The sequence below is a fragment of the Pipistrellus hanaki genome (genome assembly GCF_964339955.1).
Source record: "Pipistrellus hanaki genome assembly, chromosome: 1".
Taxonomy (NCBI): domain Eukaryota; kingdom Metazoa; phylum Chordata; class Mammalia; order Chiroptera; family Vespertilionidae; genus Pipistrellus; species Pipistrellus hanaki.
The window spans coordinates 54003106-54019571 of NC_140503.1; the positions used below are offsets into that span (position 1 = coordinate 54003106).

The 16466-nt window shown below is 45.4% G+C and overlaps 1 protein-coding gene across 1 annotated transcript in view; it reads right to left on the minus strand.

Moving 5' to 3' along the window:
* Positions 1-16466, minus strand: part of GLDN (gliomedin) — a 55343-nt gene that overhangs the window by 23599 nt on the left and 15278 nt on the right. Inside the window, exons 2-4 of the mRNA XM_084894320.1 lie at positions 3846-3897; positions 814-831; positions 358-465 (exon numbers count right to left, since the gene is read on the minus strand). Coding sequence (XP_084750446.1) covers positions 358-465; positions 814-831; positions 3846-3897 — 178 coding nt within the window. The remainder of the gene's footprint in view (positions 1-357; positions 466-813; positions 832-3845; positions 3898-16466) is intronic.

Here is a 16466-nt window from a genome sequence, read left to right on the forward strand (position 1 = left end):
AACACGACGTTTCTGGGCAGAAGAAGGCAGCAGAGGGCAAGGCAGGAACTGACCCTGGAAAGACTTGGGGCGTGACACATGCAGCCGGCACACAGCCCATGCGTGCCCCGCCCTGGGCTCCGACTCCCGCCCCTTCCGTCCGTCAGTCTGCACCAGAGCAAGCGGTTCCCAGGGAGATAAACCATGGTCAGTACCAACAAGAATGCCCTTGGCCCCCAAACACAGCAATCCAGGCAAGAGTCGAACCAGCCTTGCCTGCAAAGACACAACTTCTAGCCACTGCGCACACATAGCCCATTCAAAGTGCAGTAACAGAAATGAGCGACAAGGTAAATAAGGAAAGAGTTGCCAAAATACCAATTTTTCCTCTTTTCCCATTTGCTCCTTTTTCGCCCTTCGGGCCCTGGGGACCAGGCTGTCCATCCGACCCGTTGTGTCCTGGTAGCCCACTGAGTCCTGGCGGTCCTGCATCAAACACGGAAACAGACATTAAAAACATCTCTTTGCTGAAGTTCAGGTCATTCCCTGAAGCCAGTGAACCTGGGCAGCATCCACACCTTTCCTGGATCCCTTCCCGCTTCCCCCCTTCCTTCCCCTGGCCTGGGGCAGTGACAGGTGGGGGTGGTGAAGGCGGGTTCTCAAGTGGGAGGGGCAGGAGGGTTCAAGATTGGGGCAGAGAGGAGCGGGGACACAGTGATAGTGAGGTTTGGCTCTAGAATCTCTGCCTTCCCCACCTTAGCCCCTTCTGAGTGATCCTGGGGGGTTAGCTACCCAAATTCCCCCCATGAACTAGGAAAAGCCCTCGGCTCTTACCTGGTGGGCCAGGTGGGCCTAGAATAGAAAAAAAAATTTAAATGGTGAAAGCAAAGCCAGCTCCACCCCCCAAAAATTTTCCCCCTCTTAGAATGTACTGGCGAGGAACTGCCCATGCCTTTTAATTCAGTATATTTACCCAAAAGATTCTTTTTTTTTTTTAAATCCATCTTTATTGTTCATATTATTACACAAAAGATTCTTAAAATCAAGTCAGCACAGACACATTTGTCAACCAAAACCACTTCTGTTTAAGTGTCAGTGGACCTAGAATAATTGTATTGATTCAGAAATCAGTCATCTCTCAAGCAATCAACTTAACTCCATGAGGCTGGGTGACAATACAGGTAGGCACTACAGCCCTGGCACACGTAAGAGCCGGCATTGCAGGGCTGAGGTCTGGCTGTCCCGAGAGCAGTCCCAAGGGCTCCCAGCCAGCCAGTGTGTCTCCGCCAGGCCACGGAGGGGGGCTGACAGCAGAAGCTGGTTCACCTCCCAGGTCTCTATTTTGTTGCACAAAATAGCCCAGGACGAATTGAGGGCCCAGATCAGGTAGCAAATAGTTTCCTTGTAGTGAAATTACCCAGAAAATCTAAGGGTGTTCAGATGGATCATTTACACATAATCTAACAAAAGAATTTTGCTTTTCCAAATACAAGAGTCTTCTTATCAGTTATTCTATGTGAGCACTCAGACAAGCTGGTGAGGCTGTAGCGGGGGCAGCTGAGGTCCTTCCGTTCTCCAGGCTGCATGTGATCGCCAGCACTACAGGGGAAAGGTCTTCCACAAACCCAAGCTGTGGCCTTCCGGAAAGGTCACCATTTACTAAGCACCTACTATGTGCACCAAAATTCACTAAGCAGCAGCAAACGTGGCCCCTGTGTCTATTGTATGGACAACCTACCAGGGGAAGGTAGGTACTTTGCCATCACAATGAAATGTGAGGGAGCTGCAGAGAAGCAAAACTCCAAAGGGGTGCTGGGGCAGCCTGGGCACACGGCCGTCTGAGAGGCCTCCAGAGAGGGTGAGCCTGGAGCTGGGGCACCGAAGAAGCAATGGGGAAAGCGGTCCATGGTCACAGCGGATGAACCCCACCTCACATGGGCCTGCTTTTTCAAAGAAGAGCCCAGGGTAAAGCTAGATCTTGCTCCCGGGCTCTGAGCCCAGGGTCTGCCTGCCCACATCTCCCCAGGGCACCAAGGCTCTTCCCCCTCCCCCTGAAGTTGCCAATTCAGTCCTGTGTGCTGTGGCCTTCCCACCCCAACCCAGGCAGCCTGGCCTCTGCCAACGCACCGCCTCACGTTGAAACTTGTGCCTTTTACACCGAAGTTTTAATAGAGGAGCTTTCTGTGTAAAAGGAGGCCCAATTTCAAGCTGGTGTGAAAGGGGAAGGTGTGGCCTTCGAAAAGCATTCTGAGGCGCCAAAGAACCCCCGCACCACTGCTGTGGGGAGGCACGGATGTGCTCTCCCTCCGCGCCAATCTCCCCTAAGTGGTCTCAATAGCCCCTCACACATTCACTGCACAGTATGGCCCTCCTGTCACCATAAAAATAAGAAAGAAAGAGGGAATGGGCTGCACAGTTCCCTCCTGTGCCTCTCGACAAGGCTTTTGTGCCTGTAATTCCATCCCTCCGAGCATTTCCCCATTTCCCCAGCACTCATTACGGTCACACGAGGGAACTCTGAGAAGGCACTTCCGGAGAGGGAAGAAAGGTGCTTAAGCTACAAGAGCTTCAGAATAAAGGACCAAGGTGTTCTGAAGATATTTAACTTTCTGTGAGGGCTGAGATGTGACTTGAGTAATTCAATTAAAATTTCCCAAGAAGCCACAGGATTACAGCTTTTCTCTCTGAGCCCAAACCAAGCAAATGAGAGTCAGACTGACCGCGGATCCTTGGGGAAGTGTCTTTCTTAGCAGCCCAACACCCCATTCAACACTCACAGAAACCCCAGGTCATTCGGCAAACTCCCAGTGAGCGCCTCCCGCACAGGCAATGTGGGTTCTGGGGAGAATACTGCCGAAAAGGGTGAAGTTTCTTACTCCTCAGTAGGCACAGCGCAGCCCTGGGCACAAGTGAAGTGTAGATGGGATCTCCCCAGAGCCTGGGCCCTGGGCTGAGGGGCCCAGCAAAGCTTCAGAGCGCTACAAAGTCTTGGTTATACTGTAAGGTCCATGGGAGCATGCATTTAGTCCAAAACAGACTTTTCATGTGAAAAGGATTCTTCCTGTTTCCTCAGAGTGTAGTGTATTCCCTTTGGAAATGCAAGGTCTGAAATCCGGCTCTATGGCCCATCCTGGGGTGGGGGTGTGCATGAACTTGCTCCCAGCTTCTGAAGGCAGGAGTCAGGCACCCCCCCCCCCCTCCCAGGTGAGATGCAGGACTCTGTCTGACTCAGGTGTAGACAAGCATATCAAAACCACCCTCCTCCTCCGCCCCATCCATCAGACACTCCTTGTCGCAAGGTTTGCTGTGCCCAGAGGTTCTTTCCCTCTCCTGTCTATTCGTCCTTGAATCACTGAGTGCAGGGGGCCAGCGTGTGACCCTGCCAGTCCCACCCAGCACACGGTAGGCACCACACAGACCACACTTCAGAAAAAGTGCTTTCTCCACTAATTAACAGTTTGCTTCTAGAGCTTCCCATGCATGTTATATGTATCATATGTGTATGATGTAGGGAAATAATGATTTCTGGTAAGAGAACTCTACCACTTAGCGAGGTCTTTTTATTTCTCTTCCTTTTAAAAAACTAACGGGAACAGGAAAACATCCATGGCTTTGGTTCAAGGTACCACACTTTTCTAATTACCGAGACCTCATTATTTTTCATGGCTATATTTCTATGGCAATACTGAAAATATTATTTTTCATAATTACGTGACAATTGATTTTCATGCCATTAAAAACATCTGCTAAAAGTAAACCAACATGTATTTTTATAACCTACAGTGTTACTAGGTGCTCCCTCCGCCCGGCCCTTGGCTAGCATGCCTGTGCGCCGAGGCAGCTGGGGGTGAGCACGGCCGGCCTACCTGTCAGGCAGATGCCCTTGGTGCTGTTGCACAGGTCTACCATCACACGGATCTGCGGGGAGAGAGGCTGTGATTAGTAGCAGCACAGCAGGCAGGGGGCCGTGAGCTTGCCCTTTATTCACACAAGAAGAAAGGAGTTATAAAAATTCACAGAGTAACTCGGGGAGAATATATAGATGTCCAAGGAAAAGTTAACCTAAGACACAAAAGAGATCTTTAAAAGATTTGAAGATATTTGATATTGGAAGCTCATCTATCAACGATGTCAGAATTTTCTTGATTTCTATTGGAGAGAGAGAGGATGGTGAAGGGATTGTCAAATTCAATTTTCAAGGCTATCCTAAGCCAGCACCCAGTGTCTAAAGGTCTCAATCTGCCGGCCTGAATACAGAGGGTCGGCATGCTCAGTGGTTAGGAGCAAGCACTGATAGCTGGGTGAGCAGGGACACTCTTGTTTTCTCTGAAAATGTAAACAATATAAGCCCTAGAGGGCAGTTATCTCAGGGAATGTGGATGCTATCTACTCACCACCGGATGGCACCTGGGGTTGGGGGTGTCATTCCAGCGAGGTGTTAGCCTGATATTGGGTCTCCCACACCTACTGTGCAGCCCCTTCCCTCATCCATTCTCCCATGCTCCTAATGAACTTCACAAAAACCCAGTCTGATGAGGTCCGTCCTGATTCAAACAGGTCTGTGATTCCTTGCTGCTCTAAAGATAGAGAAAAATTCCTCCTTCTGTGGGCTCACCACATGCTGCCCCCCCTCCCTTTTTGTCTGTCCTCCAGTTACACTCTGCCTCAGTTTGCTTGTCTGTAAAATGGGGAGAGCATTAGTGCTTACTTCTTAGGATTGTTGTGATGATTAACTAAAAGTGTTATGTGTGAAGTTCTTAGAACAGAGCCTAGTATGTAGGAAGTATGTATAAAAGTATTTTCCATTTCACGAAGGCAGCAGAATATGTGGAGAGAAGCATGGATTCTAAATTTAAACTGCCTGTGTTCAAAGCATGACTTTGCCACTCATAGCAGTGTGACTTTAGACAAGGTACTTAACCTCTTTGTGCTTCAGTGTCATTGTCTGTACATAAAGCTCACAGCCCTACCTTATTGCGTGGCTACATGGATTAAATGAACAAATAGATGCAACTCATTTAGAACAGACCCAACACATGATAAGCCCACTCTTTATTCTGTTGTTTTGACAATTCATTGAATGTATTAAGAACTTCGTTAATTTATCACCCAACAATTTTCAATATCTAGATACAGCATTTTTTTAGATCCAAATCATGTGGCTTTTCAAGCTGTGGGGAGAAAACTTATTAGTTAAGAAATAAAGTTGACACAGCTGGATAGACATTCCAGGAGAAAATAGAAATTGAATCCCTACATCACTCCTTACATTAAATAAGTTAATTAAATGATACTGATAAAAAATGTAAAAGTAAAAAAGAAACTAGTAAAGGTACTAGAGGAAACCTGGGGAAAATATTTAAAATAGCATTAGAAGGGGAAAGACTTTTCTAAGAACAAAACAACTCCCATACTACATATAGAGAGAGATTGAATTGATACATTTGACTACCTAATACTTAAAAAAATTTACCAGAGGTAAAACACTACAAGCAATAACAAAGGAGAAACACAAACCTAGAAAAATACTTGCAAAATGCTTCTATATAAAGAGCTGTTTTGAAGAAACACATAAAGGAACAAGAAACCAAAAGAAAAATGGGCCCAAACTTGAAGCTCAGAAAAGGTAAAGAGCTTCATTTTCTCTTAGAGCTAAGGAAATAAATCCAAGCGATGGAATTCTATTTTCGCCTGTTAGGTTTGTAAGTAAAGAGGAAGAGATCACATGTCACAGGCTTGTCAGGAAGGCAGCACTCCCGTGTCCTGCTCATGGAAGTTTAAAGGGATACTCTGCCTCTTTGGAGGGATTTGGGCAATAGCTATCAAAATGTACATGAATCTACCTTTTGATCCATCCATATACTCTGAGATTTTCTCTACAGATGCACACATATATGTGTAAGACGTAAACATAAAGATGGTTGTTGCAGAAATGTGAGCAAGAGCAGAGACTGAAAACAACCTAAATATTTATCAGTGAGCTCTAGTTAACATGTAGCATAGCTGCACAAAGAAATACTGCCGGGGTGGGGAGAAGAGAATTTCAATCCGTAAGACTGATATTGTGAGCTCTTCAAGATAAATTTAAAAATGCAAAGTACAGAGCAGCATATGAAATGTACTTCCATTTATATAAAAAAAAAAAAAAAAAGCCATGCAGCCCTGGCCAGGTAGTTCAGTTGGTTGGAGAGTTGTCCTGTACATCAAAAGGTTGTGGGTTTGATTCCCAATCAGGGCACAGACCTAGTTTGTGGGTTTGATTCCCAGTTACACTCATACGGGAGGCAACCAATCAATGTTTCTCTCTCATATTGATGTTTCTCTCTCTCTCTCTCAGAATCACTAAGCACAGATCCTCGGGTGACATGTGCTCTGTTAGTCATTTTATTTCTATATGCTTCCTGCTCCTTGCCGCTTTCAAGATTCTCTCTTTATCTTTGGCTTTCCAGGCTATTTCTGGGGAGAAATATAGAAACCTCGAGTGAGGAGGAAGGGAGGGCCAGGTGAGAGGGAGCTGCCCTGAGCATGACACACCCTGTTGTTTTATTCGAAATCTTCACTTTTTCAATTAAACTCTTTAGAAAGAACATGTTTTGATTTGAGGGGAAATTTGTTTTGTCTTCTGTCTGGGTTTATTCTGGTTGGTAGGAGGTCCAGAGGAAAACTCGGTCTGCATTAACTTTTTGTAGTCTGTCAACAGTATTTGTTGACTGCCTTAGAAATCTACTGTGGAATATATCACACACATCACAGATGTATAGAATGTGCGAGAACAATTTAAAGATGAGTAATAAATGCATGCGCACGTACTGCCCCCAGCTTAAGGACTGGGAACAAGCGAGTGCCCCTTCACAGAACACACCCCCCACTCCCTCAACCCCAGCTGGAGCGGAGTGGGCCTGCTACTTTCCCTTTCACACAGATGAGGACACGGAGGCTCAGAGAGGTCGCCTCATTTACTCAAGGTCACAGGCTGGCTCACAGAAGAGCTGGGCTCAGCTCCAGGTCTACTACACTTCTTATTATGGCTCTGATGAGTATCTCAAAGGAACCAGACAGAAAAAATTTTGATTCATTGTTTTTAGTCATTTTCATAAATAAATGTAATCAGCTGCACAACTGACAAAATTTATTATAAAAAAAATGTATAATTGCCCATTGAGAAGACCATTAAAGACTTTACAATGCTTCATTTGTTGCCTTGGGGATTACAGCAGAAGCAGAGATGTCAGACAATGGAAAATCAATAGGGGAAATTAGTCTTTCTCTTTTATATTCAAATGGGTCTGGTGTAGGCCCAGGTTCTGTTAAAAAAGATGAGGATTTCATTTCCTGATCTTTTGACTTCATTTATACGATGAATGTCAATTTAAATATTTACCAGGAAATTGTGTTATTCTTCACTGGGGAATATTACTTGGGAATATTCTTTTAACAAATGTGGGCTGTATAAGATTGTATCAAGGGGAAACATAGGGTATGAAGAGGTGAATGTAAGAAAGTCAGAAATATTTATTTTCCTGATAATAGTGATTAAGAATTGGGATGAAAATAAAAAAATCCAAATTGAAAGTTACAAAATCTACACCGTCAAATTAAGGAGTCACAGTTGGCACAGAGGAATCTTGATTTAGAATTGGAGAAGAGGGCAAGCTGGGAGAGGCTTTGGAGCTCATTGTCTGGGGGTGTTGGCATGATCCATTTGTAGGGTGGCCCTGCTGGGAGGCCACCCCCCTGCCCCCCACAAGTTACCTTGGTCATCCCCTTGGGACAGTGTTTGCTGTGCCCAGTATGCTATGCTCACACCTTCACTGAGGCCTCAGTTAAAGTAAATGCCAGCTCTCCAGGAGGCTGTTCCTGACACCCAACTGAAAGTAGCCCTATCACCTCACCCAATTTTTCTCTTTGTGGCATTACCATTATCCCATATTGTCTTGCCCATATATACATTCATTTATTACCTGCCCCTGCTCTCCAAAGAATGGAAGCCTTCAGAGAGCAGGAGAACTTCTGTCTGTATCCCCTGTGCAGAGGACAGTGCCTGATTCCAGGCCCAGGACTTCATGGGGCAGACAGGGTTCAAGTCAGAAAGCACATTAGTGGTCTCCCAGGGAGAGCTTACCTTGAGAGGAGGCGATGACCAATTGTTAACCAGGGTCTCTGATATGAGAATCTGACAGTGTTGGGAAGAGGGTAGGTGAGGCATAGGAAAGGTCCATGGCTCTGGTGGGAAGCCCTCCCAACCCAGCTACAGGAGCTTGGAGGACACATTCTATGGGAACACCAGCTGTCCCCTGAGGGCCACAGAACAAACAGCATCCCTGAGAGCTCAGGCTTAACGCACCCTTGGTCAGCATGTCACAGAGGAGCTGGAATTGTCTGCTCGGAAGGAAGGCTGTGGCGGGTAAGGGTCATCTTCCCAATGAAAAGGTCAATGCAGCAGTGGACAAGGACACACCAAACTGAAGGGGACTTGTCAGCATCGACAATGCCTGCTAGTGATGGGAGAAAAGAGCCAGAATAGGTCCTGCCAGTGGCCTGACCAGACCTTCCTGATTCCTCGCTGGTCTCTGGAATAGCGGCTCTCATGGGATTCATGGACAATTCACAGGCAAGGAAGGGGCCCCTGGAGAAAAATAATTAACTTCCTGCTAATCTGTCATCAGATGGCACAAGATGACTTTAAATCCAACTAAAAAGACATTGGACATTATTTGGCAGTTTCTATTAGAAAGAAAATGCTATGAATTAGGAATTTCCTTTGTAGGAAGAGTATATAAAGATATCTGGACAAGAATGCTCATGGCAACATCCTATATAATAAAGAGGTAATATGCAAATTGACCCTCATGCCCTTGCACAAGATGGACCCCCCCATGTGGTCAAAGATGGCCACCATTAAGATGGCCTGCAGGGGAAGGTAGTTGTGGGTGATCAGGCCAGCAGGGGAGGCCAGTTGGGGGGGGGAGGGGGGGGAACAGGCCTTCAGGGGAGGGCAGTTGGGGGGGACCAGGCCAGCAGGGGGTGATCGGGCCAGTTAAGCATTGATCAGGCTGGCAGGGAAGTGTTTAGAGGGTTATCAGGCTGGCAGGCAGGTGAGCAGTTGGGAGCCAGCAGTCCCAGATTGTGAGAGGTATGTCTAACTGCTGGTTTAGGCCTGATTCCACTGAGATTTTTTTCTAATGAAGACTGAGACTAAGGATACAAAGAAGATTTTTGCTTCTTAGTTTATATAGTTTTAATAGAGGGGTTAGGGTTTTACTTTGGTAATTTTTCCTTTGCGGTGTTTTGAGTAATTCAGAGTGACAACATTATGTGAATCTAATGACCCAGCTTTCCATGGGAACCCACATATCTTGCCTTCACAACTACCCCATCACTGAGAATAACTTAGATCTCTGTTGCTTCTAGGAAAATAAATATGGAAAGAACTAGAACAGTTGTCTAGTCCAGTGATTTTCAAATTGTTCATTATTAGTCATGAAGTTTTCTTTTTCCCACATAAATGGCCAAACTCAAAAATATAAAACACAAAAATGGAGCTACTCTGGGTGAGCTGGGGTGGGGTGGGGTTTGGCCTTACTTACTTATCTGTAAAGTGAGAAGGTTAGACTAGACAGATGATTTCAAACACTGCTCCCCTGGGGATAGAGGGAGGAGATGGGGACAAACGCTCAGAGACTTACAGTTGGGGAAAAAGAGGGATGAGAAAACTGAGGTCCAGAGAAAGCGAGTGGAGCAGCTCGCCTGGGCTCATCCCCAGCTGCCAGAGCTGAGTATTACGTTCCTCCACATCTACTTTTCCATTCTGTCTAGCCTCTGCAAAACAAATAGCCTGAATTCAATGTGAGATACTAATGTTTGCTTTAGTTTAATTTGAATATGAATGGAATATTAGATTTTTACTAATTGAAAATGCATCAGTTTTGAGAAATCTTTTCCATGCAAAAGTGAAAGGTTTAATCAAACGTATTTCTTTCTCATCAGAATGAACAGAGCTAAGGGCAGTGAGCTGCCACTGTCCACTTGAACATAAAACCTTTTGGTAACAGGCTGCTTGCCCTCTAGACCTTCCTTCCTGTAGCATTTTACTCTCAGGGCTGATTCATGAGAAAGTAAGGGAGTGAACCTGCCTGCTATGGCCAGCTAAAACAGCCCCGGCAGGCTCCTCTGAATCTCCCAAGCATGGGCTTCTGCTGTCTGCTAGCCGGGACACTTTCAATTCTAAGTTACCTTTCAGATCTGACCTATTTTGTAACTTCAATGCCATTTTTCTGAGACAGTTGAATAGTCTTGATGACTCTCCTTAATTATGCAAATTGATATTATGTGCACGCAAATGATCTTTTAGGAACAGCCCTAGGGAGCTGATAATCAGCCTGCCATTGACTGAGATTCCTTGTACTGCAGAGATGGGCCTGCAGATGTGGTGGCCCCGCATCCTGTACCTGATGGTTAGACTACAGTTGTTAGAGGAGTTCCTCACGAGGGTCTGAAGCTGGCTGGGGTCAGCTCATCCCTTGGAAAAGCAGGAATTCACACTGGGGCCTAGATATGGTGACAACAATCTGCAAACCCCAACAGGAAATGGGGATGGTCTTGTATGTTAGTGAAGTTCTGGGGCCCGACAGGAAGATCAGCCAAGGTCCAGGCATTTGTCAGCTCAATGAGCCAGCCCTGGTCACCCCACATCAGCAGCCTGCGGCTGAATGCTCTTGTGGGTTCATCCTTCTGGGGATGCTCAGAGCCCAGCTGAGTCCTGCCCAGCCTTCCCCAAAGATCCTGATTCCCACTGACCGCCCCCTCCTGGGCCCAGCTGCATCCCTGTGTGGCTGGGGTTGGCACACATCTAGTGCATTACTTTGGCTTCTAACCAGATAGATAGGCTTTTATCGGTAGGGACTGTTTTATCCTTCTTCTGTTTGCCCCTTTCCCCCCATTAGAATGTCATCAAGCACACAGTAGGTACTCAATAAATACTTCACTACTGAGTACTCACTCCATTGGGTGGGAGACGTGCTCCTCGATCAAGGACGTTCCCTTCTGATCGGCAGTAACGTGTGTGGGAGCTGAGTATCTAGCAGGTGGTTGGTTGCCTGTTTCTCTCTGTGCCTGTTTGTTTACGAAAGTTTCACTTTGGCAGACACTCCACTAGTCCCTAGAAAACAGGAGCTTGGAGATGCTAGGGTTCTCCTATTAGGGCCTGACATAGGGCTGTCCTCCTCCTGCCCCACATCAACATGAATGTAAAACCAGAACCATGGATTGCCCCTGGCCTGTGGGGGAATCACACACACCTTCCACGCTCTCTTGAGAGGCACCTGCAGGAGTTCTGCACCCAGGACTGGCCAGGTTAGGTCAGCCAGGCCAAGTCTGGCTAAAGGAGACTCACACATCACTGAAAAAGCCATGCCATGGGGGAAACATGGCATTCACCAGTTCCTCTTGCTCTGCTAAATGGGTTAGGATAGGGGTGGAGGACAACCTGCCCTGCAAGGAGCAGGGGTCAGACTATTCATCCCTAAGGCACAGGGTTGGCTGATTATGTTCCATGGGCGGAGCTGAATTGCTGGAGCTGAGTGCAGCCTGCAGAGCGCTCCCTCTCACCCGCCTCAGCCATGCCTGGGTTCACTAATGAAGTGCTGAGCAAATAATTAATGACGGTTGGTTTGGAGTCCACCCATGAGCCTTGCACGCAAAAGTTGGAGAGTTACAGACACTGAGGCAGCCGGTCTGTCTGGGCTCAGGACTCCTCAACAATCACAGATGCAGGGGGGCAGTTCCAGCAAATGCCCTCACCCAAGGTCTCCGGCAAAATTACTTACAGCTGGCATTAGGAACTGCCCAGCCTGGCATTTATTAACACTGGGGACATCCAACAACGCAGTACAGAAGTCCCCGAAGGAGTATGTTCTCCCCTAGATGTGCTTCAGGCCTGACCTGGGGCAAACAGGGGAGGCAGGTGCCTGCACTGCCCAGGACCCTGCACGAGCACCCCAGCCCTTGACAAAATAAGACCCATGGCAATACCCCAGCAACCAGTGTGAGGTGTAAAGGAGGGAGTCCTTATGAAAACCATTTCGTATGTTGCTTCATGTTTTGAATATAAATCAGCTAATCTTGCTCTTTGAAAACCAATTCACACTACTTTATAAAGACATTTAGCCAAAGTCCAATTACCAGATCAGGTTATCAACTGAATTAAAAATGTAACACAGAGTAGGATTTGTAGAAATAACCAGATACAAACCAGTAAGTGTCCTAACCCACTAAATACAAACTGCCGTTGGTCACTGTAACCTCCTTCCTAACCTTCCCCTTCGCCCACCAGGAGCTCCTCAAGTGCCAATACGCCCCAGAGTCTTAGCCTTGTTCCATCTGCAGAGCAGGCAGCTACTTCTGGCTGCACCTCAGGAATGGCCAGTCCTTTTTTTTGCTGCTCCTCCTGATGAGAGTCACGTGCAGCAAGGACTCCTGCTGGCACCAAGTGACTGACCCAGCTCAGGCACCAGCCCCACGGGGCCACTCTGGGGCCGCTCTCCGAGGAGGCGTGGGACTCAGCCTCCACCACCTCTGGTGCTGGGGTTGTCCTCCCTCCAGAAGACAACATGGAGACAGCGCGGTATTTTATCTGGTCATGCTGCGTCCATCTGAGACAATTCTCCCCCGTCATAAAAAAGAAAAATAGCAGCCAAATATCAAATTACTAATCTCAAATCCTTGTCTCACTTTACTTTTAAGAAGTTGTTATGTTGCAAATTGCCCATTTTTGAGTCCAGCAATTTTACAACTTATTCTGGCCAATTGCTTCTTAAAGGGGAAAGTACTAGTATGTGTATATATATTTTAAACACATACTAATGCAATGGAATAGCTTTCAAATGAAATGATGTGCAATCATGCGACAATAGAGGTGACTATTGGATCTTGAGATAGGAAAGAACATTCTAAGCTAGGGGTGTCGAACTCAATCAGAGAAGGGGCCAAAATCTAAAATCCAGCCTAAATCGCGGGCCGAATGGTTTACTGAACAGTCATAAACTGACAATGTCATAAACTGACAGCGGAGTGCAGTGATGACAGCGCGGTGCAGGCCACATTGCAAGGCCTGGCGGGCTGGATTTGGCCCGCGGGCCTTGTGTTTGACACATGTGTTCTAAGCAAAGAAGCAAAAGAAGAATCCATAGAGGAAAGACTTTATAGATTTGATGACATGAAAATGTATAAACATGAAAAGGCTTAGAAACAAAAGTAAAAGGGAGATAACACCCAAGGCCAAGGAACATGGGCTTTGGAGTCAGATGCGCTCCATCTGCTCTGATTTCTAATTCCTTCACTCACTGGCGCTGGGACCTTGAACAGCATTCTTAACCTCTCTAAGCCTCAGTGACCTGTCTGTAAAATGGGAATGACAATAATGATGATAATAGTGCCCACATCAGAGGTAAAGCCAGTTTTGACATACATATCTAAAGGTCTTAGCATAGCACCTGGTGAGTTGCAAGTTCTCAATAAATGTTATAAACTTCATTAAGGGGAAAATAAGACTACATGTGTAATACACAAGAAAAGCTAATAACTTGCCTATAAAAGATTATTTATAAATTAGTAAGAAAATATTTTTAAAAATTAAAAAATAAGCTAAGACATGAATGAACCAAACTTACACAATGAAAAATTCCAAATCACCAATAAATTTGAAAAGAAATTTACCTTTGCCGTAATCAAACACCTGCAGCCCCCTCTCTGCTGTGAGGGATCCAACTGTCAGGGTTCCCAGCCCTCCTTTTTTAAACTTCGAACTACCAACCCTCTGACCCAAGCATGTCTAACTCAAAGGCTACCATGGGCCAAATAAACGAGGCATGTGGCCTGCAGACCGTGAGTTTGACATAATTGCTCTAATCCCTTCTCCCACCCAATCTGGCTAAATTCCAGGCTTGTGATTCTCAAGTTAGGGTGTATTATAATCACCTAGGGAGCAATTTACATAGTTTCCCAGGCTCAGCCCCATCAGTTCTGTTGTAAGAGACCCAGGGTGGAGCCCAGACACCAGCTTTTAAAACAGTTTCTCCCAGGTCTTCTTAATGTACATGGTCCTACCCACATTTTGACAAGTTCTACCTGTGCCATCTTCCCAGTTCTGCATTTTCTCTCTCAGCCCTTCCCCTTCTTTCCCATAAAATTTCCTGTAAGCTCAGAGGTTGAGAACTGAGCCCTGACTAAAGAGATGGGGATCCTTATGTCCTTTCCCTGATGATTTTTTTATAAGTTTAAAATACCAAGCTTCTCCATAAGTTACCATGCTACATCGGCTTATTAATTTGCAAAATGTTTTAAAAATCATAATGTTTATACTTTTCTGTATTTTCTAACTTACTATAAAGGACACTCTCACAATCAGAAAAAAAGTTATAAAACACCTAGCCATTCTCTCACATCATGTGTCATCCTCGTGTCACTTCCCAGAAGTGTTTCCTCCTGTCCTGGGTTAGGGGTGTCCTATGTGGGCCTCCCCCATTGGGGCACTTCTGCCATTGCCTGATTACTTGTTTATTCCTCACTAACCTAAGATTTAAGACAAGGGAAGAATACAATTTAGTTATTTTTATAACTGCATCAAATAGCCCAGAGCCTTCCACAAAATAAGTTGTAAATGAGTAAATTCCTCATCTGTCGACAGGCAGAAAAAAATGGCTACTATCCCCTGTATTTATCTTCTGTTCTTTTTTTATTTCCTTTTATTTATTACTCCAGTGTTAGACAGTTGGACCTTTTTGGTACGAGGTTGGAATGTGCAATTTATAGGTTCGTCAGCCACATGGAACTTACCCAAGGCTGTGTCTCCTCCCCATGGCAATTAGGTGTTCAAATGAGCAATAGCACCTGACAAAGTAAAATTCACACTGTCTAGCACCCAATAGAAAATTACCAGGCCTGCAAAAATGCAGGAAAACACAACCCATAATGCGAGGGGGGGAAAAGTCAGTCAATTGAAACCCACCTAGAAATGACCTATATAAAGGAATTTGTGGGCAGAGACAATAAAATAGCTATTCAAACTGCATGTTCAAGAATCTAGAGGCAAGACTGAATATGTTAAATAGAAACATCAAAAATATAAAAACACTGAATTTAAATCTCTAGAGATGAAGATTACAGTGTCTGAGGTGAAGAAGATACTGAATGGGACTAAAAACAGTTTGGGTTCTGCAGATTAGCGAGCTGTACTGCAGCCATTAAGCCAAAACGAAACACATGGAGAAAAAAGATTAAAAAGAACACAGATTATCAGTGAGCTGTGGGACAACTTCAAGAGGCCCAATACAAATTTTCTCCAAAAAATTATTTTTAGAGAGAGAGGAAGGGAGAGAGATAGAAAGATAGAAACATTGATGAGGGAGAAATATCATTGGTCAGCTGCCTCCTGAATGCCCCCCACTGGGAATCGGGCCCACCCAAGCATGTGTCTTGATGGGGAATTGATTGATCTGGGGACCTCTTGGTTCCTGGGTCAATACTCAACCACTGAGCAACACCAGCTAGGCATCTTTTCATAATTTAATGAAAACCATAAACCTGTATCTCCAACAAGATCCATAAAACCTAAGCAAGTGCACGCGCGCACACACACACACACACACACACACACACACACACACACAAAGAAACTGAAGAAAATGATGCTAAGGCTTATCATAATAAAGGGGAAATCTTAGGGGCATTTCTGGAAACAATTCCAATTCTAAAATCAAAATAAATTTCAAGAATGGAGGCAAAGACTTTTCAGACATTTTCTTAAAAATCCTCGCTTGAGTACATGCTTTTATTGATTTTGGAGAGAGTGGAAGGAAGAGGGAGAGAGAGAAACATCAATTGGTTGCCTCCTGCATCCCATACGCACTTGACCAGGATCAAGCCTGTAACCTGGCTATGTGCCCTAACCAGGAATCAAACCCGTGAGCTTTCGGTGTATGGGACCAACTAGCCACATGGGCAGGGCTGACTTTTCAGGTATTTTTATGTCTACTTGTATCATGCTACAGTTAAAATGAAACATCTGCCATTCAACTGCCTTCTTCCCTGCTCCAGCCCTTGCTTCTAAAATCCTGCCCATCCTTCCAGGCATGGCTCAAATGCGCCTCCTTCTTGAAACCTTTTCTGATCGCCCACTGGATGTTTTATTCTTACTTCTCCTAAGATCCTATTATCCTTTTCATTGTGTCGGACATATTTGAGGATTTGTCTTTTCCCTCCCACTAGCCAATACATTCCATAGGGGCTGTTGCTCCTCCTCCTCACCCACAGATGCACCCACACTGCCCAGAACAGGCACTGAGCATGTTATATTGACTTATATGTTGCTTATTTTGTGAAAGGTTTCCTTTGAATTCCTTTCCAAGATACTTCTGACTGATTTAGAAACATTTATTTATTCATCAGCAAACACTTCATAAGCTGGACCCTGTGCTTATAAAGATAGGACA